The following is a 27,646-nucleotide window of genomic DNA, read 5'->3' on the forward strand; positions in this document are numbered from 1 at the left end:
AGGTATGCCGCTTCGGATAAAATCATTTATAGAGAGGTGATCAGAGCCTATAAAAAAGAGATAAAGATTGCCCAATCCACATATTATACACAAAAAATCTCCGAAGCTAGTTCCAATTTATCAGATTGTGAAAAGCCTTTCCAAGCTTCCTCAACCTCCCCCAACCAACTATAACTCGCAATCTCGGTGTGATGATCTGGCGGAGTTTTTCTTCCGTAAAATCGATCTTATTTATTCATCATTCCCGGAGATGGATTTTTATGCCCCTGTGGACTCACCATCACCTTCTTCGCAGGAAGCTGTGTGTAGTTTATCACCCTCGCTAGTTGAGTTCCCAAACTCAGAACTACTCCCAACTCTAATGACCCAAGTGAAATCAGGTTCTCCCAGTGACCCTGCTCCCCCCGCACATTGGTTGCTGTCACTCGCACCATTCTCCCCACTATGTTGGAGGTACTTAATGCCTCAATCTCCACAAGTACTGTCCCACCTGCGTGGAAACAGGCCATGGTGCGGGCACTTGTGAAAAAACCCAATATGGACACTAACAACTTCAACAATTACCGCCCCATCTCCCTGCTGCCCTGGGTCAGCAAAATCCTGGAGAAATATATAAATGGTCTTTTAACACTCTTTCTCGAGAGTAATCAGCTGCTTGACCCCACACAGATGGGCTTTCGCCCCAAACACGGGATAGAAACCGCCTTGTTAACAGTTACGGAGGAAACAAGAGAAATCTTAGATCAAGGAGGATCGGTGGCAGTCATCCTCCTTGATCTAAGTTCTGCATTTGACACGGTAAACCATAAAATTTAATTGCAGCGTCTCCTTAATATAGGAATATCAGGCAGAGTTTTAGAGTGGTTCAAATCCTTTTTGAGCGACAGAACCTTCCAGGTATATGAAGAAAACACCATCTCCTCCAGCAAATCGCTGGGCTGTGGAGTCCCACAGGGCTCATCCCTGAGCCCGACGTTATTTAACGTCTACATGAGACCGCTGGCTGAGATCGTCCGTCCATATGGTATCAAGATTGATACCTATGCGGACGACACTCAGCTGGTGGTCTCTCTGGCATAGGAAGATGGCTCTCCAGCCAAGGCCGATTTGGCAGGTTGTCTAGAGAAAGTAAAAAGCTGGATGACTATGTCTTGTCTCAAGCTTAATGGAGACAAGACAGATCTTATGTTGCTGGGCCGATCTGCTCCAGCCACAATCAATTCAATCTGGCCCCTGTCTAGGCCCACCACCAGCACCTAAGAACACCATAAAGAGTCTTGGAATCTGGCTAGACAGATCTCTGACGTTTGACAGTCAGGCAACTAGACTGTCTGCCACCTGCTTTGGTCTCCTCAGAATCCTCAGGAAGATTCTCCCTCTGCTACCCTTTGAAGCCAAACAGACTGTGATTCAGGGCTTGATTCAATCTCGCCTAGATTTCGGCAATGCTCTGTATTTAGGAGCCCCTGACTTTACTCTGAGTAATCTGCAGATAATCCAAAATTGTGCTGCCCGCACTCTATTGCAAATCCCTCGCAGGCTTTCTGCTAAGCCTGGGCTGAAGAGCCTACATTGGCTTCCTGTTAGGGATAGAATCAGCTTTAAGTCCCTATGTATTGCCCATCAGGCATCCTGGGCTACTGGCCCGGCGATCAACCTTTCTTTAATTACTCCGTATCATCCCAGCAGACAACTGCGTTCAGTCCATGCCTTTTTGGCCGCAGTACCCAAGATTAGCAGGAGGTCGCTCTTTCTCCTTTAATGTGGCCAAGCTGTGGAATGCTCCTCCCCTCCATCTCAGGTCCAACCCGAATTTGACCCCCTTCCGTAAACAACTGAAAACGTTCCTGTTTAACAGGTAAATCTACCCTCCAGCCCATATGCCTCTGTTTGGACAGCATACTCAGTCGCAGGGCTTGGATGCCCCAGGGCAGCTATGTGCGCTTTATAAAAACCATTTTCATTTCCTTCATTTCATTTCAGAGCTTTGAGTCAAGGATGATTCCCAGGTTGCGTGCGTGGTCGGTGGGTGTCGGGTCTGCCCCCCAGTGCCATCGGCCACCAGTGGTCATTCCAGGCTGAAGGGATGGAGCCGAGGATGAGGACCTCCGTCTTGTCCGAGTTCAGCTTTAGCCGGCTGGTCTTCATCCAGTCGGCGACGTCCTCTATTCCTTTGTGGTAAGGCTTCAAAATGAATAGGAGTCGCTTGGGAACCCCCACACAAAGCCCATGGAATGCCTTTCCAGGGCAGAGTAACACAACACAGCAATTTGCAATGCGTTACTCCTGATTTATGTAGCAACTCAGGTGCACGCAAGGAGGCCTTGCATGGCTTCATAAAACACATTTTGACCATGTGTCACTCTTGCACTACGTTTATGGTAAAAGAGTGAAGCAACTCCGCTCATAAATAGTCCCTTTAGTACATAATTATGTTTACTTGCATGCCAAGAGGCTTATTTATGAGAGGATTGCACCACCAGACAGTCTCTTTTTTGACGCTTTGGTGGAGCAAGCCTCTCAATCAAATGTATGAATCGATGCAAAGCAACTCTGCATGCTTTGCATGGCCTCATATTTTTGGAGTAAGCCAAAGCAGTACAAGTCACTGCCTTACCTTACTTTGTGCCAAGGAGGTGTTCCATGACCCCGGCAGTGGGTTTTTCCATGCAGCACCCATAGATTTTGATACTGTCCCAGATTCACCTCATCACATAAACCTGGGGCAGCGCCACAACCTTACGCCTCCCCAGAACAGGTGTAATGAGGAGAAATACTTTATTTCTTAACGTTTTTTCATCTTTCCAGAGGAAAACGCCTCACGTGATTGCTTTTGTGCATGAAGGTGACCCTTCATAAATACGACTGCCCTACACCAATGTGAAAACATATGTATAGGGCAGGATAGCAAGAAGACTTGCATCACTGCCCTATGCTAATTCCTCATAAATGAGGCCTCTAGTGTAATTTCTTACATAATAAACTTGTTATTGTATTGTGGCAATAAAATACTTCGGGAAGTCCAACAAAAATATGGCTAGAAGTAATTTTTTATACTATTATAAAATTGGAAGCTTGCGAATATGTTATTTGGGGGAATACTCATATATCGCTGTCTCAAGATATAAATTCAAACTTTATAGACAACATTTTAGAATATACTTTTGAAACGTTAATACTACATTGCTTCAACACGCAACACAACGAGTGATTTAGAATCATTCTTTTTTGCTTAAGTGTTGGGAGCGACAGTTTCTAAAGCAGTTTATAGTTTCCAAACAGATTTGTGTTTTTAAGTGCCAAGCAAATCTCTGTAATGCATAAGGAATCTTTCAGAGATTACCGAACACAAGCTCCAATTGCACTGTCATCTTGATGGGGGGAAAAGCCTCCGAAACAAAAACATTAATTTATTTATCAACCAGACCAGACATTAATCAAAGCAGATGTACACACGTGTTAATTCCGTGCTCTGCAATTAAGAACACCAACTAATCCCTGGCAGCTGTTTTTCCAGTGCTGGGTCTCAGAAGAGAAAAGAAGACCATATAAACAATGCGAATTCAATGCATGCTACCAGAGAAGGCCACGTCCTGTCAGAAAGAATTTAACAGCTAGTTCCACCTGTTCATAAAATAGGAGAGCTGAATCTGGAGTTCACAGAATGTGAGCCTTTAAAGTGCTTTCTGACACTTACAGGTTTTGATGTGTTTGCTTTTTGTTTTCTCTAAATTCATGCAGGTGCATGTCCCTGTATTCAATGCCTCTACATATGGTGTTAGTAGCTGCCTGGCATTGCACAATTGTCTGATCTGCCAACAACTTAGGACAAGGCCAAGTAAAACAAATGCACCTATTCTGGTAAAGTAGACACTTAAATGAGATTTTTTGTTTCTCAAAACTGAGCTCTTTTTTTAGATGTTTGCTAAAATATTAAGAGCAGTGCTTTTTCCTGACAGTGCTTTCCCAGGTATCGTGTGACACAGGCTGCTAAAGGGTTCACATAAGCACCGTCCAGTTGTTAAACTGACACAAAAGCAAGAACGTTACTTTTGTTGAAAATAAAAATACACCTGCTGCAAGACGAATAATTTCTACTGGCAGAGAAATGCAAATCTGCATGGTTGAAATATAAAAGGGCAAGATGGACCAATCTCTAAATTCACTCTTTTTTAAATATGTTAGAAACAGGATGTCAGAAACAGGAGGTAATATGAACTGACTGACATGCTTGATGAGGACATAGCAAGTTACTGAAGGATCCTGTCACTTTATTAAAAAGGATGTGTGTGAGCTCCATCAAAACCTCTGCAAATTTTGAGGTGATTTGAGATACTTGCTACTCATCAAAGGTGATAATCTATGTTGTTTAGTACCTAGTAACCCCCAACCCCAAGTAAGGTCAGTACTGTGCACCCCACCCCGTCTGAGGCAAATAAAGTTTGGTTACAGATATGCAACAACAATACGACAATCGCAAAGTAAGCGGTTTTCTTTTGTTTACATTTTATTTTCCATTGTTGTTATCTGTCGACTCACCCCCCCTACCTCCTACTTGCACTTGCTGTGACGGGAAATATTCATAGGTAGATATACATAATATACTTACATATTATATAATTATACTTAATTTTTAAAAAATATTAAAGTACAAAATTACAATGAGATTACAAATGTATAGTTCTAACTATTATTGTAATATATAAATCTATCTATATATATCTTGAAAAATATGAAAATAAATAATTTAATCAACAAGATACATTACACATATTAATATTAATATTAAATAATTAAAAAAATATATATATATATATATATGTATATGAAAACAAAACTCCTCCACAAGTAAGGAGTGATGACGTAATGTCTTGACAGTTCACATTAGGTTTTAATAATCGGCTGTGTCGGACGTGTTTTGCCTGAACCAGCAGGCTTGTTCACCAACTTTGTTTTGCCAAAAATCGCCATTTTTATTCTGTGCATGTGATTTAGTCACGTGTGAAACTAAAACTGTAATGGGCTAGACAACAGACTTGTAGTTTTTACATTCAATCCTATTGCGAACTACCATGGAATACAGAGCAGTAAATGTATGTTACAAATCAATAAACGTTGGAGCAACAGTATAAAAGCATGAAAAAAGTACAAAATGGTACAAATCACATACCTCAAGCTTACAAATCCATTGCTTATTATCCAAACCTTAATACGGCACATGTCAAAATTAATATATTTCAAGCTTTGAGCGCCTTCACCGGCTTAACTGACATGACACCCCAGTGGGTGTATCATGCCCCATAAGCTCTGATTCTCCTGATTCAGCCCAAGTGGGCTATGCCAAGTTTTTTGTCTATTACCCATTCATACAGATATAGCTTTTCACAACAAAGTGCAAATAAAAATAAAAGTGCCACACCTAAATTACTGATTATATTACAGTTTTGCTGCTTGAGGCCCTTTTCTTAGATGTTTTACATGTGTGTATACAGATCCTCTTCCATGTTGAGGCCCATCAGGGCTTTGGTATTGAGTTCTACAATGTAGCTCGATTCTAGTTTTCTTAAACTTTTTTGCCTATCACTCCCTCTTACATTGGGAGCGATCGCATCAATGACAAAGTACGTAAGGCCAGCTTCATTTATCTCATGGCATTTAGCAAAATGGCGGGCCACATGATAAGCTATATCTAAATGCTTTATGGCTCTCAGGTGTTGAAGCACCCTTCTGTGAACTAGAAGAATTTTGCTGCCCACGTATTGAAGATTGCACGGACAACTAAATACGTACACAGCAAATTCTGTTTTGCAATCAAATTGCCCTCTTATATTCTTCTCAATTTTAGAACACCCTGTCAAATACTTTGTTGTGTTTTTGCCATGCTGGCATGCTTTGCACTTCATGCATTTAATAAACCCATTTTTACATTGCAGCCATGTCAAATTTGTTTGATGGACTATGAGTTTAGGGGCGATATTACTCACAAGCATCTACGTGAAAGATCTTGCTCTTCTGAAAGTTAACAAGGGTCTAACTGAACACAATTTTGCTTAGCACAGGGTCATTCTGAATTAAATGCTGATGTTTTGATAAAATGTTTGGCACTTGACCATGTTGTTTATTATAAGTCGATATCATTCTGCATTCATTCATACCATCTTCTCTATTTTAAGATTTCTTGCTGGTTTCAAATTGTTTGAACAAAATGTCTTTTCTTGTTTTATTCTTGACCTTATGTATTGCTCTTTGGAAACAATCCTCCCCATAGCCTCTAGATTGAAAACGAGAGTGTAAGTTCTTAAGTTCTACCTCTATAATCTCAGGTTCACTGCAATTACGTAACGTTCTTAAGCATTCCCCATAGGGGATGCTTCTAATCAGGTTAGTGGAGTAGAAACTAGTTGAATGCAGCAACGTTTTCCCTGCTGTCGGTGTACGATAGACCTTAGTATGTAGGTTGGCATTTTATACATACACTGTAAGGTCAAGAAAATTCAGTTCCTTGTCACTGATAGTGCTCGTGAATTTAAGGTTTAGACTATTAGATTGTAGTTGTTTAACAAATTGTCTGACACAAATCTCCGTACGCTGGCGGTTCTTGACACGATTAATTGCAGTTTTTAAGATGTCGGCTGCGGAGGTAAAAGAGAGAGAAAAGTCAGCATTGATGATCTTCAATTATACCAATTAGGTCACACAAAAAAGGCGCAGGATTTGCGGGAGGCGTGATTCATGATGACAAAGTTTCGGATGTGATGGCAAGATTAAAGCTTTTAGAGAAACTGAAATGCAGTGATCAAAATGGTAGGAAGCTAAGTCTCTTCAAAGATACTTAGAAGTGAAAAGAATCCCATGAGGTTTGAGAATTTTGGTAGCCCCCACATATGAAGACCCTAATCCCAATATTTTACGCGAGTGGACAGATAACAATCAAGAATCCTCATGAGGAATGCTCGCGATTTTGATTAAGTATGCAGACATTGATCGTACCAAAATAATGGAGGAAATTTGTCAAATAACTGAGATGTTAGAAAAAGACATTGACCAAGAACTAATAACAAAATTCATGAAAGATATGATGGATAGGCTGCGTAAATTAGAAGTATCAATCAAAGAATGGAAAGCCGAAAAATGTATGCGAGATAAAAGCGATTATGAAAGGGGGCAAATTTATAGATTCGCCAAAAAATTCGAGAATGTACGCAGACAAAAAAATGTATCCTGGGATTAAAGCAACAGGGGAGGAGCAATAAGGCCTTAGTAGCTTGCAAAGTTCAGAGGTTGAAACTTCAGCAGATGAAGGGCCAAGTGGAATTATGGGAAATGAAATACTTTCAGTCCTGGTTGAATTTGTTTTTTACAAGAAGAAAGGAGGTTCAACCTCCGCCCAAGAACAATGACAAACTATGCAGGACCCAGAAGGGGAAGAGGCAGAGGAAACAGAAGCACAAAGGGGCCAAACAATGGCAATGTAGATGGGAAAAGCAAGAAAAAGTAAATCATGAAATGTATTCTACAAATCAAACAGCAGTAATTAATTTGACGTCCATATCTTTGTCTGAAAAAGAAGAAAAAGTTCTGCAATTGTGATTGTCTTATTGCCCACCTGCAGAATTTGATTACGTTTCTACAAGAATCGATACATTCAAGTATACACGGATGCTAAAACTAAAAAAACACATTGCATTAAATCCAGGAAAATACAAAACACCAGCTGTGCAGAGGGGTCCTGGTTTGCAAGGAGAATTGAGGTACTTACAGTTTCATGATATAGACTTAACGGTTGAGTTGGATAAAATGGGCACTGGTGGCGCTATTTAGGAAACTAATGTACCAGAAGAAAGACTTATTAACACTGAGGAGGTTGCAACTGAGCAGGGCATTAATATCGGGAACAGTGAGACTACGAACTTTAGACCTCGCGAGAGATTCAATAGATGTCTTTAATGAGCTAGTAGTGAATGATTTAAAGAATCTAGAGAAATGCACTGTTTCAACATATAATATAAAAAATGGTCACAGCAGCAAAAAGATTGTATTGATCTTATTAAGAATGTATCATCAAATAGTGTATGTATTGTGCAAAATGCCAACAAGGGTGGGAACATAGTCCTGTGGGGCTGACAGAAATACTTGGATGAAGCTTATAAACAGCTCAACAACAGAGTTAATTATGTCAGAGTTCCCTCAGATGTCATGACAGCTAGCCATCGACTTTACAATCCACAGTTACAACAGTGGTATGAACAGAGTTTGTTAACTCATGATGAGTTGCTGTACCTTAAGATTACCAATTCGGTTGTTCCAGTCCTTTATTTAATACCTAAGGTGCACAAAGATTTGAGCAACCCGCCTGGTAGGCCGAATATTTCGGCCATCGGCAGTGCCATAGAAAATACCTCCAAGTTCATTGATTCATTTCTATGCCCAATGGTAAAGTTATTACCCTACTTTATTCAAGATACAGGTGATTTTCTGAAAGGCATTTATGATTTACCATGGGAAAAAGATATGCTTTTAATGACCATTGATGTAACCACGATCTATACGACCATTAGGCATGAGGATGGTCTCAATGCTATTAAAGACTATCTGGGCACAAGATCGATATCACTTTGGTCCCATACCCAAATGTTGTCCTCCATGGGGTAAAGTTGTCTAAAAAAAAAAAATGTTCTTTTCAAATGGGAATTATTCCCCCAGCTGTGCGGTACTGCGATGGGCACCTGCTTCGTCCCCAGCTATGTGAATTGGCATATGGGCTGGTGGGAGGAGCAGGTGATCCCGCAGCAGCTTCAGGAGGAATGGCACAACAATTGTGGTCATTGAAGTCGGTATATAGATAACTTATTTGTCCTCTAGAGAGGTATGTAAATATCTGCCAGACAATTTGGTAAACAACTACAATCTAATAGTCTGAACCTTGAATTTAAGAGCACTATCAGTGACAAGGAAGTGAATTTTCTTGACCTTACAGTGTATGTAAAAAATGCCAAAGTACATACTAAGATCTATCGTAAATCGACAGCAGGGAATACATTGCTGCATGCAACTAGTTTCCATCCCACTAACCTTATTAGAAGCATCCCCTATGGGGAATGCTTAAGAACGTTGCATAATTGCAGTGAACCTGAGATTATGGAGGTAAACCTTAAGAACTTACACTCTCATTTTAAATCTAGAGGCTATGGGGAGGATTGTATCCAAAGTGTAATACATAAGGTCAAGAATAAAACAAGAGAAGACATTTTGCTCAAAAAATTTGAAACCAGCAAGAAATCTAAAAATAGACAAGATGGTATGAATGAATGCAGAATGATAACGACTTATAATAACCAACATGGTCAAGTGCGAAACACCTTATCAAAACATTGGCATTTAATTCGGAATGGCCCTGTGCTAAGCAAAATTGTGCCAGTTAGACCCTTGTTAACTTTCAAAGAGCAAGATCTTTCAAGCAGATGCTTGTGAGTAATACGGCACCTAAACCTTTTAGTCCATCAAACAAATTTGACATGGCTGCAACATAAAAATGGGTTAATTAAATGCATGAAGTGCAAAGCATGCCAGCATGGCAAAAACACAGCAACGTTTTTGACAGGTTGTTCTAAAATTGTGAAGAATATAAGAGGGCAATTCAACTGCAAAACAGAATTTGCTGTATACGTATTGAGTTGTCCTTGTAATCTTCAGTACGTGGGCAGTACAATTCTTGCCGTCTATAGAAGGGTTTTACAACATCTTAGAGCCCTTAAAACATGTAGATAGAACATATCCTGTGTCCCGCCACTTTGCGAAATGCCATGAGAGAAATGTGTCCGGCCTTACATACTTTGTCATTGATGCGATTGCTCCTGATGTAAGAGGGGGCGATAGAGAGAAAAGTCTGAGAAAATTAGAATCCCGATATATTTTGGAACTTAATACTAGAGTCCCGATGGGCCTTAATATGGAAGAGGACCTGTATACAAATTTGTAAGATATTTAGATATGGCTTTGTAACAGTAAGAATAATCGGAGAATGTAGTGCAACAATAAAGTAAGCTCTCTTCAATCTACGTTTTAATATTTTATTGTTTTGTTAGTTTTGTTTTTATTGTAGGTGTGTCACTTTTAGTTAATTTGCACTTTGATGTGAACATGGGCAACAGACGTGTGTTTTATATGCCCACTGGGGCTGAATTAGAAGGGTTGGAGCATACGGTGCAAAATACGACCACTGGGGCGATATGGCGGTTATGGGCGTTAAATGAGATATGAGTCTTATTATTGATCAGATAATGATCTGCACATATGTTATATTTGGGTATGAGATTTGTACCTGTTTGAATTACAGTAATTGCTTGTGTCATTGCCCCAACGTTTATTTGTATAATATTGTATGTCAGTTCGTAATCGGATTGAATGCACAAACTACAAGTCTGTTTTCCAGTTTATTGTAGTTGTAGTTTCACGCATGACTAAATTACATGCACAGCATAAAAATAGTGTTTTTTGACAAAACAATGTTGGTGAAAGCCTGCTCGTTCAGGCGAAACGCATCCGACACTGCTGTCAATTAAAATGTAATTTGGATTGTCAAGACACTGCGTCGTCATTCCTTATTTGCTGAGGAGTGTGTTTTTAATGTTACGGACTGTGCTTGAGAGGTCTGCTTGATGACGCACCCGCTGTTTAGGAGCTGCAGCTGCTGCTCGTAAGCATTTGGAAATATATATATATATACATACATACATACATATATATAGGTTTGTCATTCAAATAAAGATCCGGGTGACCTAACCCTTTTGGAGTGCTGGATGATCATTTCCTGTGAAAAAGGAGAATCTTATTTTTGAACATATAGTAGTGTCTGTGCATTAAATGACAAACATTAACTATTTTTAAATGTATTGAAATGAATGTGTATGGAAAATAAATAACTGCAATAACGCTTCAATAATGAAAAAAAATATTTGCCACAAGAATGCAAACAGGTTGTATTCCGTCCTACAAAGAATGCTAAAGGAAAGGATAATAAAATACCAGGGAGATTTAGATTTTGGTCTTTGATTTGAACACAATGTTTGGAAGAGCAGCTTCAGGGAGCTGCTGTGGAATAATAAGATATCATTCAGTGAAATAGCAATTAGGAAGTAGCTTTGTCTTACCTCTTCCCACTGGTGGATGTAGCGTATCAACCTTGACAGCCGCAGTAAGCGCAATAAACTGAGAATTTTTGTAAATCTGACGATGCGGAGAGCTCTCGCCGTCTTGTACACTTCGGAGTCCATCCCTTTCTCGACAATCAAGAAGATATAATCCACAGGTATCGAAGAGATAAAGTCCACCACAAACCAACTCTTCAGATAGTTCAGCTTGATGACCTGTGGGTCCAGAATGATTTCAGAACTGTCCTCATTCACAATCCCAGTTCTAAAGTTCATGATTAAATCAAACAGAAAAACGGTGTCTGATGCTACATTGAAAATAATCCACGGGGTGGTCGTCTGCTCTGTGAAGAATGTGATCCCCACTGGAATGATGACTAGATTGCCGACCATCATGATGAGCATTATCAGATCCCAGTAAAATCTGAAAGAGACAAAATGCAGGCATTAAGAAATATGTATTGAAAGTAACACATTGTTTTCCAAGTCACGATTTGATAATTGAAATTGCTGTTCTGGCTTTACCGCTCTGTAAATTTAGTTATACACCTCATCAGTTACTACTCTATTGCCTTACGAGTTTAGTTGATTATTTCTCTACCTCACTGTGTATAGCTGTTTTCACTGCTTATTATCGGTATCCTCACATAATACTGTTTTGTTTTTGCTGTCGCCTATTACTTCTCATTCCAAATCTTGAAGTCCTTTTAATGAGTCAAGCATTGTCTTATCTCCTGTGACATTCGATTCTGTGTCCCGTTGTTTCTTACAAGGTGCAGTAGTATTGAACTGGGGGTTGAGTAGTTGAGTGGTTCTTGCCTATTGGTATGCATTGCTTACAATGCTTGCCTGGTCATTTATTCTTCCTCATCCGATAGGTTTGTCATCCATTCCAGAATCAGAACATAGTCCTCTTATCTGTTCCTGGACGTGGAGGGAGAGGTGTGCCGCTGGGAAGTTGTCCTCTGTATTAATGCCAAGGCCACAACCGATAAAATACTTGAAATTGTGTTCAAGTTAGTTTTATTAGATCTGCACTTCATCAAGGCCAGAAAATGCCCTGGCTAAGGGAAAAGTCATCATAAGTCCACGCCTACTTGTTATTCCCCTTTAGTGGGTCAATATCTCATAATGGCTCAGCAATGGTAAGGAGATACATTACAGTACAGGTAATTCTGAGCACAGAGATATCTCTCTGCAGTTACTGTGCCACTGATTCTTAATCCCATGATGTTTTATCACTTTATGGGGCAGATTTATGTCGGACTTGCGCCACGTTTACGCCGCTGTTGCGTCACGCAATGGCGGCGTAAACGTGGCGCATCCCTGCGACCCATTTACAACGTGACACATCTAGGCAGATGCGTCACGTTGTAAAGCCCTGCGCCACATGTGGGCGTTATGGCGCATGGTGGGCGTTCCGAGGCAGGTGCCCTCGCAAAAGTGCCTGCGTGAAATCTACAAGATTTCCCGCAGGCAATTTTAGACCAATGCTGCGTCAAAACCCTGCGCCTGCTTGAAGCAGGTGTAAGGCTTGACGCAGCATTGGAAAGATAGGGCCCCCTAGACCATTCACGCATCTGTGCCGTTTTTGCCCCATGGTGCGCCGCATTGTGAATGCGGCGCACCATGAGTGGCGGAGCTGTGGTGCACAACAACTGGCGCATCCCTGGGAATGCGCCATTTATTGTAAATCGGCCCCTATGCTTGCACTATATGCCTGTAACGCTGTATAACTGTGTTCAGTGCTCTGATTACCTCAAGCATTGCAATCACTTTATAAAACCGCAATAAAATGATTTTTTTTAATGCAGCGTAATAAAAGACATATACTAAGATCTGAGTGGCCGTCATCAAAGCTGAACAGTTCGGTGTCTAGTCACCTTTTGGTTTATGGCAGCATGCAATTCTACTCTTTCAAGATATTTATGTGAAACTAACATCACTGGACAGCTGCCCATTACGTGTGTCTTTGATTAGAGACTGTTAAGGAATCAAAAATCTGTGCACGCTCCTTATGAAAAAACTTAGGTAGCCCCTATTTTTCAGCATTAGTCATTAGTTATCCAAACTAACTATGATTTGAATTTCATAATGCTCTTTGACTCGGCCAAGCACGGCTGAAATAGACTTAAAATAGCTGTTATGCCCCTCATTCGGAAAGAACTCTAATATCGACTGCCAACAGTACTAATGGGAATATAGTTTAAGGGCTTTCGATTCATCGTGATTTGCTGATCCAACCCTCAAATGTTTTTCTTTCTTATCTATGATCTTCCAAAATATTTATCCAATTGCATATATGACCTCTGTTTATTATTTTCGTGGGTGATTGGGTGCATGTAAAAAAGGATGATAGAACAGTAAGGGGCTATCAAAGTTTTCTAAACCTCTTCAAGTCAGGAAGATAAATTGTTATACTGTGTTGTTGAGCGATATAAACGTGTGGAACACAAGAAAATGGTGAAGATGGCATATGGAAAGGGGCGACCATTCGGTCCCCCCGAACGTATGGTGGAGTACCACGATCCCCCCGGGAAGCCATCTTGGGCGGGAGGCGAGTCTCGGCTGGTATGCCCGAAGCAGCGTAGCCGGGGCGCGCCTTTTCCCGCCCTGGAGTGGGTTGTCCTAGACACTGACGCGGCCGGCCACGCCCACGGAGGCAGGCGGGGGTGGGTTTACGCTCGCCCGAAGACGGATAAAAGGAGCAACAAGCCAAGAAAGCATCCTCTTGTTCCTGTGCTCTGAAGCTGCACCTCCCCGCTGCACGTGAGCCCGAGACGGAACGAAGAGCCAATTTTGAGCGTTGTAATCTTTCTTTTTGTTTTGCAGATATCTTCGTTGAGAATGCCAGGCAAGAAGGTCGGAAAGCGGGTCGGTACCGATCAGATGCTCCGCATGCTCATAAAGGAGGTAGCCGATTTGAAGAAGCAGATGGCGGCTAAGAACGTGGAGGGAGGACCGAAGCGAGTCATCGGACCAGCTTTGCCAGGAGTAGTCCCTGGTGGGAGAGGCAAGAGGTCCAAAAGGGGGGCACTTGGGGGGGAAACCCCGGTTCCCGATACTCCACTGGAGGAGCCAACCCCGGTTCCGAAGGAGGGGCATCCGATCCCCGTGGTGGTCACCCCCGTGACCGGGGAAGATATGCCTCCCGAGTTAGCGGCTCAATTAGCGGCGTGGTTGGGAAAAGATAGTGAGGGCACCACGGCTGATGACGCCCGGGCAGTAATGAGACAACTGCGGGAATCTAGAGAGGCTGCGAAGGCATCTTCGGTTACCCCGCCAGTGCCGGCGGCGGAAAATGCAACAGGCCCAAGTTCGGCGGCAAATGCAGCATCTGGTCCAGGTAAGAGGCCATTGCCGATCGCGGGGGAGGGGTCTGTACCTTCGCGAAGGGAGAAGGTGGCTCAGCATGTTCCACTGGAAATTAAGGAAAAGATTTGGGCGAATAAGTATGTGAACATTTTTTCTTTGCTTACCGACCATTACGAGATGGAGCATGTTAAGAGCCAAAAGGAGCTCATGCATCCGAGTGTTTGGCGCGCGAAAATGGCCGCCTTTAAGGTTGATGAAAACATAGGTACTTGGGGCAGAGCGTGGGGCATTTTCACCTCCATCATGGGCGAGCGCAGGCCCGAGTTGCTGACCGAGTTGCCTATTTATCAGTCACGTATCATGGAGTATTCCGTATCGTATGGGGGCAATCAGTGGTTTTGTTATGACAATATATTTAGAAAAGCTAAGGAGCACGACCCAGATCTGACTTGGGATTGTTTCGACTCCGTTTCATGGCAAAAAATGGAGAGTTCAGGAATGTTAAAAGTGCCATTGTCAGGGAGTAACGGGGGTGAATTTACCCGCCAATCCTCTGGGACACCCTTTCGGACGGGTGCAGGTAACGAACACCACTCGAAGTCGAGTGGCAACGCAGGCAAAAGGGGGATTTGTTGGAATTTTAACAGGGGAAAATGTACGAGGCCCCAGGGGTCATGCAAGTTCAGACATGAATGTGGGGGGTGTGGGCAGCCATCCCATCCTGAGTCCATGTGCAGAGCCAAAACGGGTGATAACGGTGGTAGGGGAAGCGCCAAACAGGTCTGAAATAGTCCGAGGGGCGCCTTTACCTACTCCGATTGATACCATGGCAATGATTCCTTGGCTTAACGAATACCCGGATCATGCTTCCGCTGGGGTGTTGCGAAACGGGTTTTCATATGGTTTCCGCATCCCAGTGGGGGATTTCCAGGGTGTAGCAAATTGTAAGAATCAACTGTCGGTCTTGCAGCATACGGCGGTGGTACAGGGAAAGATTGGGAAGGAGGTGACTCGAGGTCGTGTCGCCGGTCCATTTGATTTGCCACCGGTTGCTAATTTTGTTTGTTCCCCTCTAGGGGTGGTCCCCAAGAAGGACCCGGGTGAGTTTCGGCTGATACATAACTTGTCAGCCCCACGTGGTCTTTCCGTGAATGAAGCGATAGACCCGGAAGTGTGTTCGGTGCGGTACGCATCTTTCGATGAGGCCGTTGCCATGTTGAATCGCCTGGGGCCCGGGGCGCTGATGTCAAAATCAGACATCGAGTCAGCGTTCCGGTTGCTCCCGGTGCACCCAGACGATCAGCGTCTCCTTGGTTTCATGTTTCAGGGTCGCTATTACATGGATAGATGTATGCCAATGGGGTGCTCGATATCCTGTGCCTATTTTGAAAAGTTCAGTTGTTTTCTGCAATGGGTATTCACAAGGAAGACGGGTTTTCAGCATGTTATGCATTATCTCGATGACTTTCTGTTTTTGGGGGCAGCCGGGGATCCTGAGTGTGGACAGGCTTTACATGAATTTTGTGTCTTAATGAATCAATTCGGTGTGCCATTGGCGCCAGGTAAGACTGTGGGTCCCTCGACTTTGCTCGAGTTTCTGGGGATCGAGCTTGACTCGGAAGAAGGTTGTTTTAGATTACCCAGGGAAAAAGTGTTAAAATTCAGGATATCCCTTGAAACATGTATTCGTGCAACGAAAGTAAACCTGCATCAATTGCAACAGGTGGTGGGTCAGTTGAATTTTGCCCTGAGAGTGATGCCAATGCCACGCCCCTTTTCCCGCTCGATTGCACAAGCCATGGTCGGCCTGAAGGAAGGACATCACCGCACGAGGCTCTCGGCAGAGGTTCGCCAGGACATGCGCATTTGGTTGGCATTTTTGGCGGATTTCAATGGTCGAATTGTCTGGAACAAACCGGCGGTGTCCTCCGAGGAGCTGGGGCTTTGGACAGATTCGGCGGGGAGTATAGGTTTTGGTGCCATATTTGGTACACAATGGTCGGCTCAAAAATGGCCGTTAGGGTGGCACGAGTGCGGCCTGACGAGTAACATTGCTTTCCTTGAACTCTTCCCTATTTTGGTGGCCTTGAAGACATGGCCGGAGGGGTTTCGGGATCATTCTGTGGTGTTCTGGTCTGATAACATGACTGTGGTTGAGTGTATCAATAGTCAGGCAGCACGTTGCAAATGGATTCTGAGACTGCTCAAAGAAATTGTGTTATTGTGTATGCAGTTGAATGTGCTCTTTAGGGCAAGACATGTCCCGGGGGTACTGAACCAAGCGGCTGATGCGCTTTCTCGTTTCCGTATGCAGGCCTTCTGGGGTTTTCTGCCCACAGCGGACCTGGTGGCAGCACCCTTTCCCGAAGCTCTCTGGTCTCTCGGTGCCCCGAACTACAAAACCTCGTGGGAGAGAGTTTAGCGCCCAGGACAAGGAAGGCATATGAAGGGGCGTTCTGTTCCTATTTGTCCTTTTTGGGTTCTGCTGGGGGGAAGCTTTGGGGACAGGAAGAGCTTGTCGTAAAGTTTCTGCTGTCTTTACATCAGGCGGGCAAATCAGTAGCTACGGCCCAGAGGCATCGGGCCGCCATTTCCTTTATGGCAAGGGCTCATGGGATCCAGGACCCGACAGCGTCTTTTGTGGTGCAGAAAGCACTACGTGGGTGGCAACGCCTTGAGGGTCGCAGAGTAGATGAGAGGCACCCGATAGGTCTGGATAGGTTGACCCTGTTATTGTCCGTACTCCCGGCAACGTGTTCATCCCAGTACGAAGCAGGGTTATTCCGAGCTGCATTTGCGCTAGCATTCCATGGGGCTATGCGGGTAAGCAAATTAGTGGCGAAGAACAAGCAGGATACGATGGGGGGACTGTGCCGGGAGCACATTCAGGTCAGGGAGGAGACGATGACGGTCTCCTTTGTTAGGTCCAAAACCGATCAGGGTGCAATCGGGGACTGCATAATCATTCAGAGGATCCCCAGGTCTTCCATGTGCCCTGTGGTGTGTGTGGAGGAATATTTAGCGCAGAGGGTGGCATCATGGGGGGGGACCTTGTTGAGACACGCTGACGCCACCCCACTGACGAGATTTCAGTTCCAGCGGGTGCTTGCGATGTCGATTTCGGCCGCGGGCTTGAACCCCGGCGAGTTCGGGACCCATTCCTTTCGGATAGGGGCTGCTACTGAGGCTACAGCCAGGGGTCTGAGTGTAGAAGAAGTAAAACGTTTGGGGCGTTGGTCCTCGAACTGTTATAAAAGGTATGTGCGGTTGCACATGTTGTGAAGCTGTAATAATGTACTCACGCTTCTTGTTTTTGTTTGGTTTTCAGTTGCGCAAGCTTACGAGGCGGGGCAGACTGTGCAGTTGACCCGACACCTGGGGAACAGCGGTCAGACATCACCGGCTGCGAGAAAGGAGGTGTGGGTCGTGGGCCACTCATACGTGAGGCGTGCCGCGGACGTATTCAAAGCAGGTGACATGATTCACGTGGCTGGGGAATACGGGTACAGGGTGTCCTTCTACGGAAGGGGCGGGCTCTGTATTGACCAATTTCAATCCTTTTTCGAGGGTTTGTTAGGGCGGACAAGGTCACCGCCGTCTATAATCATAGTCCATCTTGGGGGCAACGATTTGGTGGCCACTGGTAGACGACTTCTTCTTGAGGCAATGCTTTCCACAGTAAGTTGGTTGGCAAGAAGAGTTCCAGGGTGCACAATTGCATGGTCCCATATGATCCCACGGAAAGTGTGGCGGGGGGCTATTTCGGTTTCTGCTCTGAATCATTCAGTAAAGAAAATAAATAACAAGTTGAGTAGATTGTTTCGTTCAAATACACTGCATTCTGTTTCGCATAGTTGTATCAAAGGGGACAGTATGTATTTGGGGGATGGGGTTCATTTGTCCCGGGTGGGGAATGAGTTACTCATAGGAGACCTCATAGCTTGGCTAAAGAGTTTAAAACATGACCTTTAGGCAGGAGTTGTTGTGGGGGGTCCGGATAGCCGGTCAACTATCCGGCCTGTGGCGGTAAGGTCATGATCGGTGAGCAGTAATTGGAAGATCCCTATGGGGGGGCGTCACCCATTACGGATGGGAGCGCTCGGGGGAGGTGGCCATTGGCCCCTCAACGGGGAGGCGGTCCCTTCTAAGGATAGGCCGCCGGAAGGAAAGGAAAGGTGGTCAAGGCCCCTTCCTGGATAGGAGGGGCTACGGGCCCTCCTGGGGAATTTCCCGGGGCCAGGACATCTGCGACGGCAGATGGGGTAAGTTGTGTGGGGTTCGGGAGGGGTTTACGCTACCTTTTAGACACCTCACACGAGTCCTCGGACGACCGTTAAATGGCGTTGAGTTCATTGGGGCCCCCGTCAAGTCCAAGGGAAATTGGTAGATGCACTTGAGGTACGCCTCTGTGCGGTCGCTCCCCTCACAAGTGAGGGGGGGATTTCTGGTTTAGGGATCTGACACCGGTTACGACCTTGCCGATGGCCCTTAACGTTAGCATGTACAATTTCAAGTCAAATGTTTTGTAGGATGTTAGTTCGGCTAGGAGAACCTTTGTATTAGAGATCTGTTAAGGTTAGCCAAACATCGTAATGTGGAAATGAAATTGTACATGATATGAAACCCCGCCTTCCAAAAGTTCAGAACCGTTTCCGGTTTCCCATCCTTGGGGATTGTGTTGAGAGGGGGTGGCGGGTATCTCAGCCATATGGAAAGGGGCGACCATTCGGTCCCCCCGAACGTATGGTGGAGTACCACGATCCCCCCGGGAAGCCATCTTGGGCGGGAGGCGAGTCTCGGCTGGTATGCCCGAAGCGGCGTAGCCGGGGCGCGCCTTTTCCCGCCCTGGAGTGGGTTGTCCTAGACACTGACGCGGCCGGCCACGCCCACGGAGGCAGGCGGGGGCGGGTTTACGCCCGCCCGAAGACGGATAAAAGGAGCAACAAGCCAAGAAAGCATCCTCTTGTTCCTGTGCTCTGAAGCTGCACCTCCCCGCTGCACGTGAGCCCGAGACGGAACGAAGAGCCAATTTTGACCCACCCACCAGCCCCTGAGGACAGCTAGTTGTTTTGAATAAAGTTTTGATGTGGTAACTCTATTTCTTGCAGGTTGTGATGATTGTCGTGATATTTTGAGTATGCAATAAAGAATGGTCATTTTCAGTATGTTTTTCAAATAAAGTAATTCTGCACTAGTGTGATCAGTAATCATGCTTGTAATAGTTATGGTTGTTTTATAAATTAGTAAGTCAGGTAAATTGTCGTATCTATTTTTGGTTGGGCGGTAAGGTCATGATCGGTGAGCAGTAATTGGAAGATCCCTATGGGGGGGCGTCACCCATTACGGATGGGAGCGCTCGGGGGAGGTGGCCATTGGCCCCTCAACGGGGAGGCGGTCCCTTCTAAGGATAGGCCGCCGGAAGGAAAGGAAAGGTGGTCAAGGCCCCTTCCTGGATAGGAGGGGCTACGGGCCCTCCTGGGGAATTTCCCGGGGCCAGGACATCTGCGACGGCAGATGGGGTAAGTTGTGTGGGGTTCGGGAGGGGGTTTACGCTACCTTTTAGACACCTCACACGAGTCCTCGGACGACCGTTAAATGGCGTCGAGTTCATTGGGGCCCCCGTCAAGTCCAAGGGAAATTGGTAGATGCACTTGAGGTACGCCTCTGTGCGGTCGCTCCCCTCACAAGTGAGGGGGGGATTTCTGGTTTAGGGATCTGACACCGGTTACGACCTTGCCGTTGGCCCTTAACGTTAGCATGTACAATTTCAAGTCAAATGTTTTGTAGGATGTTAGTTCGGCTAGGAGAACCTTTGTATTAGAGATCTGTTAAGGTTAGCCAAACATCGTAATGTGGAAATGAAATTGTACATGATATGAAACCCCGCCTTCCAAAAGTTCAGAACCGTTTCCGGTTTCCCATCCTTGGGGATTGTGTTGAGAGGGGGTGGCGGGTATCTCAGCCATATTGTTTGTTGGAAGATGAAAGCAAGGATGGCACGGAGTTTAATGAACACCAGAAGCAGGTAGGAGTAAGTTGAAGAAGGTTTTGCCATACTCCTAAAAGGTTCAATAATTTTATCATGGATTGTTGACTTTGTAGTAGGAAGGAAATTGGTTCATAATATTTGACTTGTATTTTGTTAATCGATATGCTATTATTTTGGTGTGATTCTCTTTTAAAGAGTAAAAATATTGCTATTGTGAAAAAAAATGGTATAACGATATACCATCCTGACTTGAAGAGGTTTATAAAACTTTGATAGTCCCTTACTTTCCTTTCATCCCTTTCTTACATGCACCCAATCACCCACTACAAATTGTACTGTGACATTACACTTTGATCCTTCAGAATCACAGTCACTCCACTTTTTCCTTTCCACATCTTTCCCAGGTATCGCTCTGGCTTTTATGCCCTTCATGACATCAAATGGTACCTTGCCAGTGGCACTATCAGGCATGGTGAGATACGCCAGCACCACTTTTCTCACAGAATCTCTCTGTTGTCCAGCTTGACACAAAGCCAACTATATGCATTCTTTCAGAGTTATATTCCACCTTTCCAAAGGCCGTTAATCTGGGGGTAATATACTGATGACCTAATAAGCTGTACCCCATTCAACCTTGAAAAGTCCTTCATGGCCTGAGATACAAATTGCACCCCATCATATATTACTATGATTTACAATATGCTTTCTTTTTCCCATATCTCTTCCAAAAACTTGATTACATTTTGTGCCATTACCTGAGCCATAAACTTAACTTCAGGCCATCTCGAATTGTAATCCATAACCACCATAGCATACTTGGGGTGAGAGCCCAACACATTATATGGCCCAGAAATGTCTAGAGCAAATTTCTTCCACAGGGCATCAGTTTTCCCAACATTTACATTCAGATATTCCACTGTTCTCTGTGATTTGTTGCTCCATGTGCATGATCAGCCTCCTCTCACCATTCTCTCCGCATCACTGTCTAAACCTGGCTACTACTATTCCTTTCTCACTCTACGCTTGGCTGCACTCATTCTACTGTGGCCATCATGAGCCAATAATAAAATGTGCCCTATTATCCCTCTGGCACTACCAATAACTCACCTCTCAACAAGATTCCACCTTCCCCAGACAAACCTTTTATTCTGGAATGACTCACCTTATCTGAAGGCTTCTCTACAGCTGGCCACCCAACAGTCATATATCTCACAAGCCCCTGCAATGCTACATCATCTTTAACAGCCCACAAGCACTGAGATATGCGACCTTCTGTAGAAATGCATACGTTAGCAACTAACTCTTCATTTTCATCATCATCAGTATTATTAGAGCCATTCACTGGCAACCTCTACAAACAGTCCACCACTGCATTCTTTTTTTCAGACATATTGTTGTGAAGCATTTTAGAATTGAGCGTAATTGACTGATTCATGCCCTTATATAGCTATAATTCACATTGCCCTTATATGGGCATAGAAATCATAACCATATTTAGACATAACCCATCCAGTCCAAATTCAGGCATGGCTACTTCCACTAGTTCCAAAAAGCCACACCGATTTCTTGGAAAACTCGGCTTCAGCAGTCAGGGACATCCCCTTACTTGAATATTCATTTGTCCTAGAAATCATGGTGTTTTCAAAGAACTACCATTCCCTTGGGGTTCTTTGGTGACGTTATTAAGTGCGATTTTACATACTAGGCACCTTTAAGGTATAAATATGCCTACACTTGCCATAGCAAACACATGGTGGTTCGGAGCAGCTCGACTATCTTCTTGCCAGACGCAGCTCGCTACAGCAAGTGCCGAAGAAAGCCGACCCTCCAGATGATGCACTGACAGTGAGGCTGCCTTTCTCACGCTGAGAATCCAGCTCCAGTGTTTCCAAGCTCCCCTCGCGGGGTGTTGGAAAATGGAGTCCCGAGAAAGAGATACCAGACCTCCTTAATTCTAAAACCAAGGTACGGAGCTGATCAGACCCTAAGAGAAATCTTGGTTAGATTCTTGGCAAAGAAAAACTAAACCAATGCTACACCTCACTTACTTCTTCCCTAGTACTAGACTTAGGGTAGGCGTGTTTTAGAAGCACCAGTTGAGTATGTTTAGCTTTTGTTATTTATGTATGTATTTATCTATGGTCTAGGAACCATATAATACTTTTACAATATTATTTTATAATACTCTTCTTAATGTACGCATTATACTTTCCAACCAGTATTACAATTGTAGCAGTTCATTTCTTTTGCCGGAGAAAGAAGACTGTTCGATAAATCCTTTTATTGAAAACGACCGTCTCTCTATTTCTCTGCACCTTTGATGAAACGAAGCATTCACGATTGACGGAGTAAAATATCTATTTATTGTTTCCACGAGTCTGAAGATTAGTTTTATTCTTGGGGAAACAAAGTTGTCATGTTTATGCGGTTGTCAGAAATTAATCCCTTCTTGTTTATTCTAGAAAGTTTCTAGTGACCTCTCAGCTAGCTGGCACTCACAATTAAGTCTCATATATTCAATAGAGACCTAGTCGACCTAAGTCCTACGTCAAACCTATAGGATATATTATTCCAATGCGCGGAGCCTATTGGGAATATAGGAACTTCACTATATGGCGCCCGATGTTTGGTAAGGCACTAATTTAACGTTAGATACTAGAGTAACTCAGTTGTGCTTTTCACAGAGACCCCTTTTTCCTGTAAAATACTCCAATAGACGTCTGGAGTGGGTAAAAGGATTAAATATCTGCCATTACTGAGTAGGACAAAAATACCATGTATTAGTTTTTGGTTTGTTCAACGTTGAAGGATACAGTGTTCCAAAATATTGTGCACCTTATCTTTGTTTCCTTGAAACTTGCTCTGCAAACTTTCAGTCAACAATATGACTGAAAGCGAGAATGGTGGGGCTGCAGCCCAACAGGGTTCAAACATTACAGGTTTCAAGAAACCGACCTGGATGCTATAATCATCCCGGAAAACTTTAGGAAAATCATCGCTATAAAGCTTATGATGAATGGCTTATCACCTAGAGGTAGTAGGGTAATTTTTGCCATAGAGGCACATGAATATCGGCAGACCGAGGTATTCTATTCGTGGATAGTCTTCCCTGAAGCAAATGCAGTAGCGCATGTGTTTCACTTCTACAAAGTAGAGGATAATCCAATGGAATTCAGCTCTGGTTTAAAGGCGCCCTACAACATCAAAATCACATTACCAGGCTCGGTCCACTAGGTAGCCGAGGAGCAACATGGCGGGTACTAGCCAGCTATACACCACATCCTGCCATTTAAGAAATGTCAGGTGTGGAACTATTAGTTCAGCTAAAACAACTAATAAAAATACATAGAAAATTGGTTCAACATGTCATGCGGACTCTAACAGTCCAACCTCCTATAAGGATTCCACAGCAAACCCCTCACCAGGGGAACACAAATAAAATCACACCACAGACTATACAATCAGTCATTGGTAAATTACCCGCAAAAAGGGAACAAATTCTATTCTGGATAGCTCAAAAAATTACTCAAATTGAGGCAGCTTTTCTTCTGTCAGTACACCTCATGAGAAACACAGAATTTTAACAATCCATTTACCAATGGGGATCGCACCACACTTGGAGGACTGCGACACTTGGGGGACTGTCTTTGCTGCAATTTACCCAAAAACACATGGGCAGATTTACAAGCCCCTTGCGCCACCCATACGTCACTTTTCCCATGTTAAAAATGACGCAAAAATGGCGCAAGGGGCTTGTTAATAAGCCCCATGGTGTTCCGTCGATGGCGGTGATACCAGACGTCCTGAAACAGATTCAAAATGAATGCTGGGCAGAGCCTGCTTTAAATCTGGGTATGAAATTACTGAGAGATTTCAAACAGGTCTCAGCTATAATATTAGCTAATATTAAAGGTGAAGCAGCATCTGTGGTGATCCGCCAGAAAGAGAATTTGATGTAACTGAGCAACCATATGAACTGGTCAGAATAAATGAAAAATCCTATGAAGAACTAGGTAGAGATAGTTTGGGTGGGAAACCAGTTAAACCTCAACTAACAGAAAATCCTGAAAAGGTCTTTATTAAAACACTCTCACTACTCCTAAAAAGAAGTGGAAAAATACTAAACAAACTTCTAATGAGAAGAGCTCTCAGTCGAGAGATAGGTCTCCTCAAAAGGAGCCCTCCGAAAAGAGGTATAACCTCAGGAACAGACATAATTTGAGAAAACCTGACAGATATCAAGATACTGATACACGTTCCTCTTGTATCTTTCAGACTTCCTCACAGAAATCGGAAAGAAGAGGACGGTCAGAACACAAGGAAGAACGCGTAAAGTCCAAAGATGATCAACACGTTCAAAAAAATAAGAAAACCCAATTCACCAAAAATAAGGTACCAGGTCTAAAAATCAGACATGCAGAGGATATTGAGGACACAACTCAAGAACTGGGAGTGGGCCCAGATAATGCTGGACAGCGCAACAGAGGTCACCATAGATCGCAATATCTTGAATGATCATCTGGAGACAGTGGCATTGAATTAGTACATTCAAGTTGAAATAGCTGATATCAGGGTTAGTGTACCCCTTAAGTTACACAAAGTAACGCTCCGGGTGGAGGGGGACATAACTTGGAAAAACAAGAGCACTCTTTTGGGAGAAGCACTCTAAGGGTTCTGACATTCTTCTAGTTGAAAAAGACTGGCCACCAAAATTTGTAAGGGAGTGCCCACATGGCGAAGACATCATTATGCCAGCCTTCTCCAATCATATTCCAATTCACTTAAGATACACCTAAGCCAGAAAATGGGCTGTTGCCCAGGCTCCAGAATCATATAAAAATCATGTAGGATGGGATGAGGATTCCCCTCTCCATAAAATCCAGTTAAAAACTCAACCTACTGCACAGAGGCAGTATCCAGTTAAGCAAGAAGCTAAAAAACAGGACAGGGAGATATTATATCAACTTAAATATCAAGGGGTGATTGAAACATGCACCTTGTCAATGAACAATCCTATGTTTCCTATCTCCAAACCAGACAATACATATTGTCTAGTTTTGGACTACAGACATTTGAACTCTTGTTGCAAAACATTTGCATTACAAAATGCACACAGTGCAGCACTAATGAATAACATTGTGCGTAAAAAATATAAAACCACATTAGATATTTCTAACGGTTTCTTCTGTCAAAACATTGCACCTGAAAGGTCGCGTTATCATGCGGACTTGAAGATATAAACCGAGGTCACAGCTATTCTATTGCTTCACAACTAATTGCACGCCTTTAGACTTCCGCCGATGCTGCGTATCCACTGGGGACGATCCATGCATTGGGTGGATTTTGAGCATCTTATATCTACAACTTATTAACTTTGAATATTCAGGTTGGAACTGTCCCTCTGCATGAAAAACATAGCTTCTACTTCTTAAATTCTCACATTGAAGGTTATCGCACAGTATCCATCACCTATATTATATAGACCAAGACCAGACTTTTATACTTATATTAAAGAGCGAGGCAAGGATTCACCACACTCTTATCATTTGATTCATCCTTGAAAAAGTCATGGTACGGATTGGATGTACTGACGAAACATGTGTTGGCTGCTCTTGTTGATTCTTTTTTATGAAGCCTTGTGAATAAATGGAGAAATTAACATACATGGACTATAATTGATTTTGTACCTTATCTGGAAAAGAAGTCTCACTGATATTTTCAATTGGATCCTACTTAATTGTCTTGTCTCAACTTTTTGTAATCACATATTACTTGTTTTACATGTGCTTAGGATGGTGCTTCCCTTGACCCTATTGTGCACCTGAAAGAAGGAACTGGACCGCTTTCTCAATCATGGTGACACAGCGCCACTTCAGTCGTCTCCCCCAAGGATTCAAGAATAGTCCAGGGTTACTTTCAGCCAGAGTAACAGAGTTACCACAAACGTATGATGATGAGTCATTATCTTATGTCGATGACATCTATCTAACAGACGATGATTTGGACAGGCACTTGAACAGAGTGAATACCATTATACTTGGATACGCTTCTGAAGGGTATAAATTCAACTTTAAGAAATCAACAACTGCCCACCTCAACGTCCTTTTTCTAGGATACGAGTTATCAAGTGAAGGCAAAAGCCTGGTAGCCAACTTTTTAGAAAAGTGTGCGCTGCTCCAACCTCCAAAAACGCTGCAAAACTTACAGTCAATTCTAGGTTTCCTGAATTTCGGAAGAAAATACATTCTAAATTACACGGAAAGGGTTTAACCTCTCTACGAATTAGTCAAACCTGATTTCAAAACTAATAGTTGGACTCAAAAACACACAGAAATTTTGCGTTCAGTGCAAACAGACATGTTAGCAACATCACATTTACAGACACGCGTAAACATACGCAATCTTGTAATCAGAATAATCCCAGGAAGATGTGGATTCACGTACTTAGCTTTTAATGAAGGTGAAAAAGTACCAATCGCTTACAAATCACACTTGTACACACAAGCTGAAATGAAATTCAGTTCAACAGAAAAAATTCTGACAGCGGTTCAAACTGCAGTATCAAAAGAGAGAGCTCTCGCACAGGGTAAACGCATATTGGTCGTTACTCCTGTACCTGCCTTAGAGGCAGTGACAAAAGCAGGCATTCCGAATGCAAAGTCTTTACATCCAAGATGGATACAATGGGTTAACTCTCTTGCTGCAACAGATGTTGAATACGTTTTTGAACCCTATTTGAAAGCACAATAATTTCTACAATATGAACAAGAATGTCCTCTGCCCACTGAGATTCTGCCTCTAAAACAGTACGAATGTATAATCTATACAGACGAATCAGCACAACCCTCAATTGGGGGTAAACAAGCTTATAGTACTGCACTACACTACACTCCATCGCAGATAAAAATTCCAACATCTTCAGAGCCCAACATAGAATTCTGGATAACGCTTGACAAGTTAATTTATTGGTAAATAGATCAACCAAGCGGCACTGATCTGGCCATACCAGGAAATCTGTTACACAAACAATTTGTTAAAAATAATTCACCCCTACCGATATGCCAGAGCTTCTCTTTTAATGGTAGAATGGTTCTGCTCTGTATCCCTCAACGGTCTCGAAGCATAAGCAATGGTGACCTACTTCCGTTGTCTCACCCGCAAGAGCACAGCACCCAAACCTATGACACAAGCA

The 27,646-nt window shown here is 43.4% G+C and overlaps 1 protein-coding gene across 1 annotated transcript in view; it reads right to left on the bottom strand.

Moving 5' to 3' along the window:
- The window catches only part of HCN1 (hyperpolarization activated cyclic nucleotide gated potassium channel 1), a 1,068,254-nt gene that overhangs the window by 808,808 nt on the left and 231,800 nt on the right, over positions 1-27,646 (bottom strand). The window contains exon 2 of the mRNA XM_086960610.1: positions 11,151-11,574. Within this exon, the coding sequence (XP_086816736.1) occupies positions 11,151-11,574 (424 nt within the window). The remainder of the gene's footprint in view (positions 1-11,150; positions 11,575-27,646) is intronic.

The sequence above is a fragment of the Lissotriton vulgaris genome, chromosome 3_1 (assembly GCF_964263255.1).
Source record: "Lissotriton vulgaris chromosome 3_1, aLisVul1.2, whole genome shotgun sequence".
In the NCBI taxonomy this organism is placed as follows: domain Eukaryota; kingdom Metazoa; phylum Chordata; class Amphibia; order Caudata; family Salamandridae; genus Lissotriton; species Lissotriton vulgaris.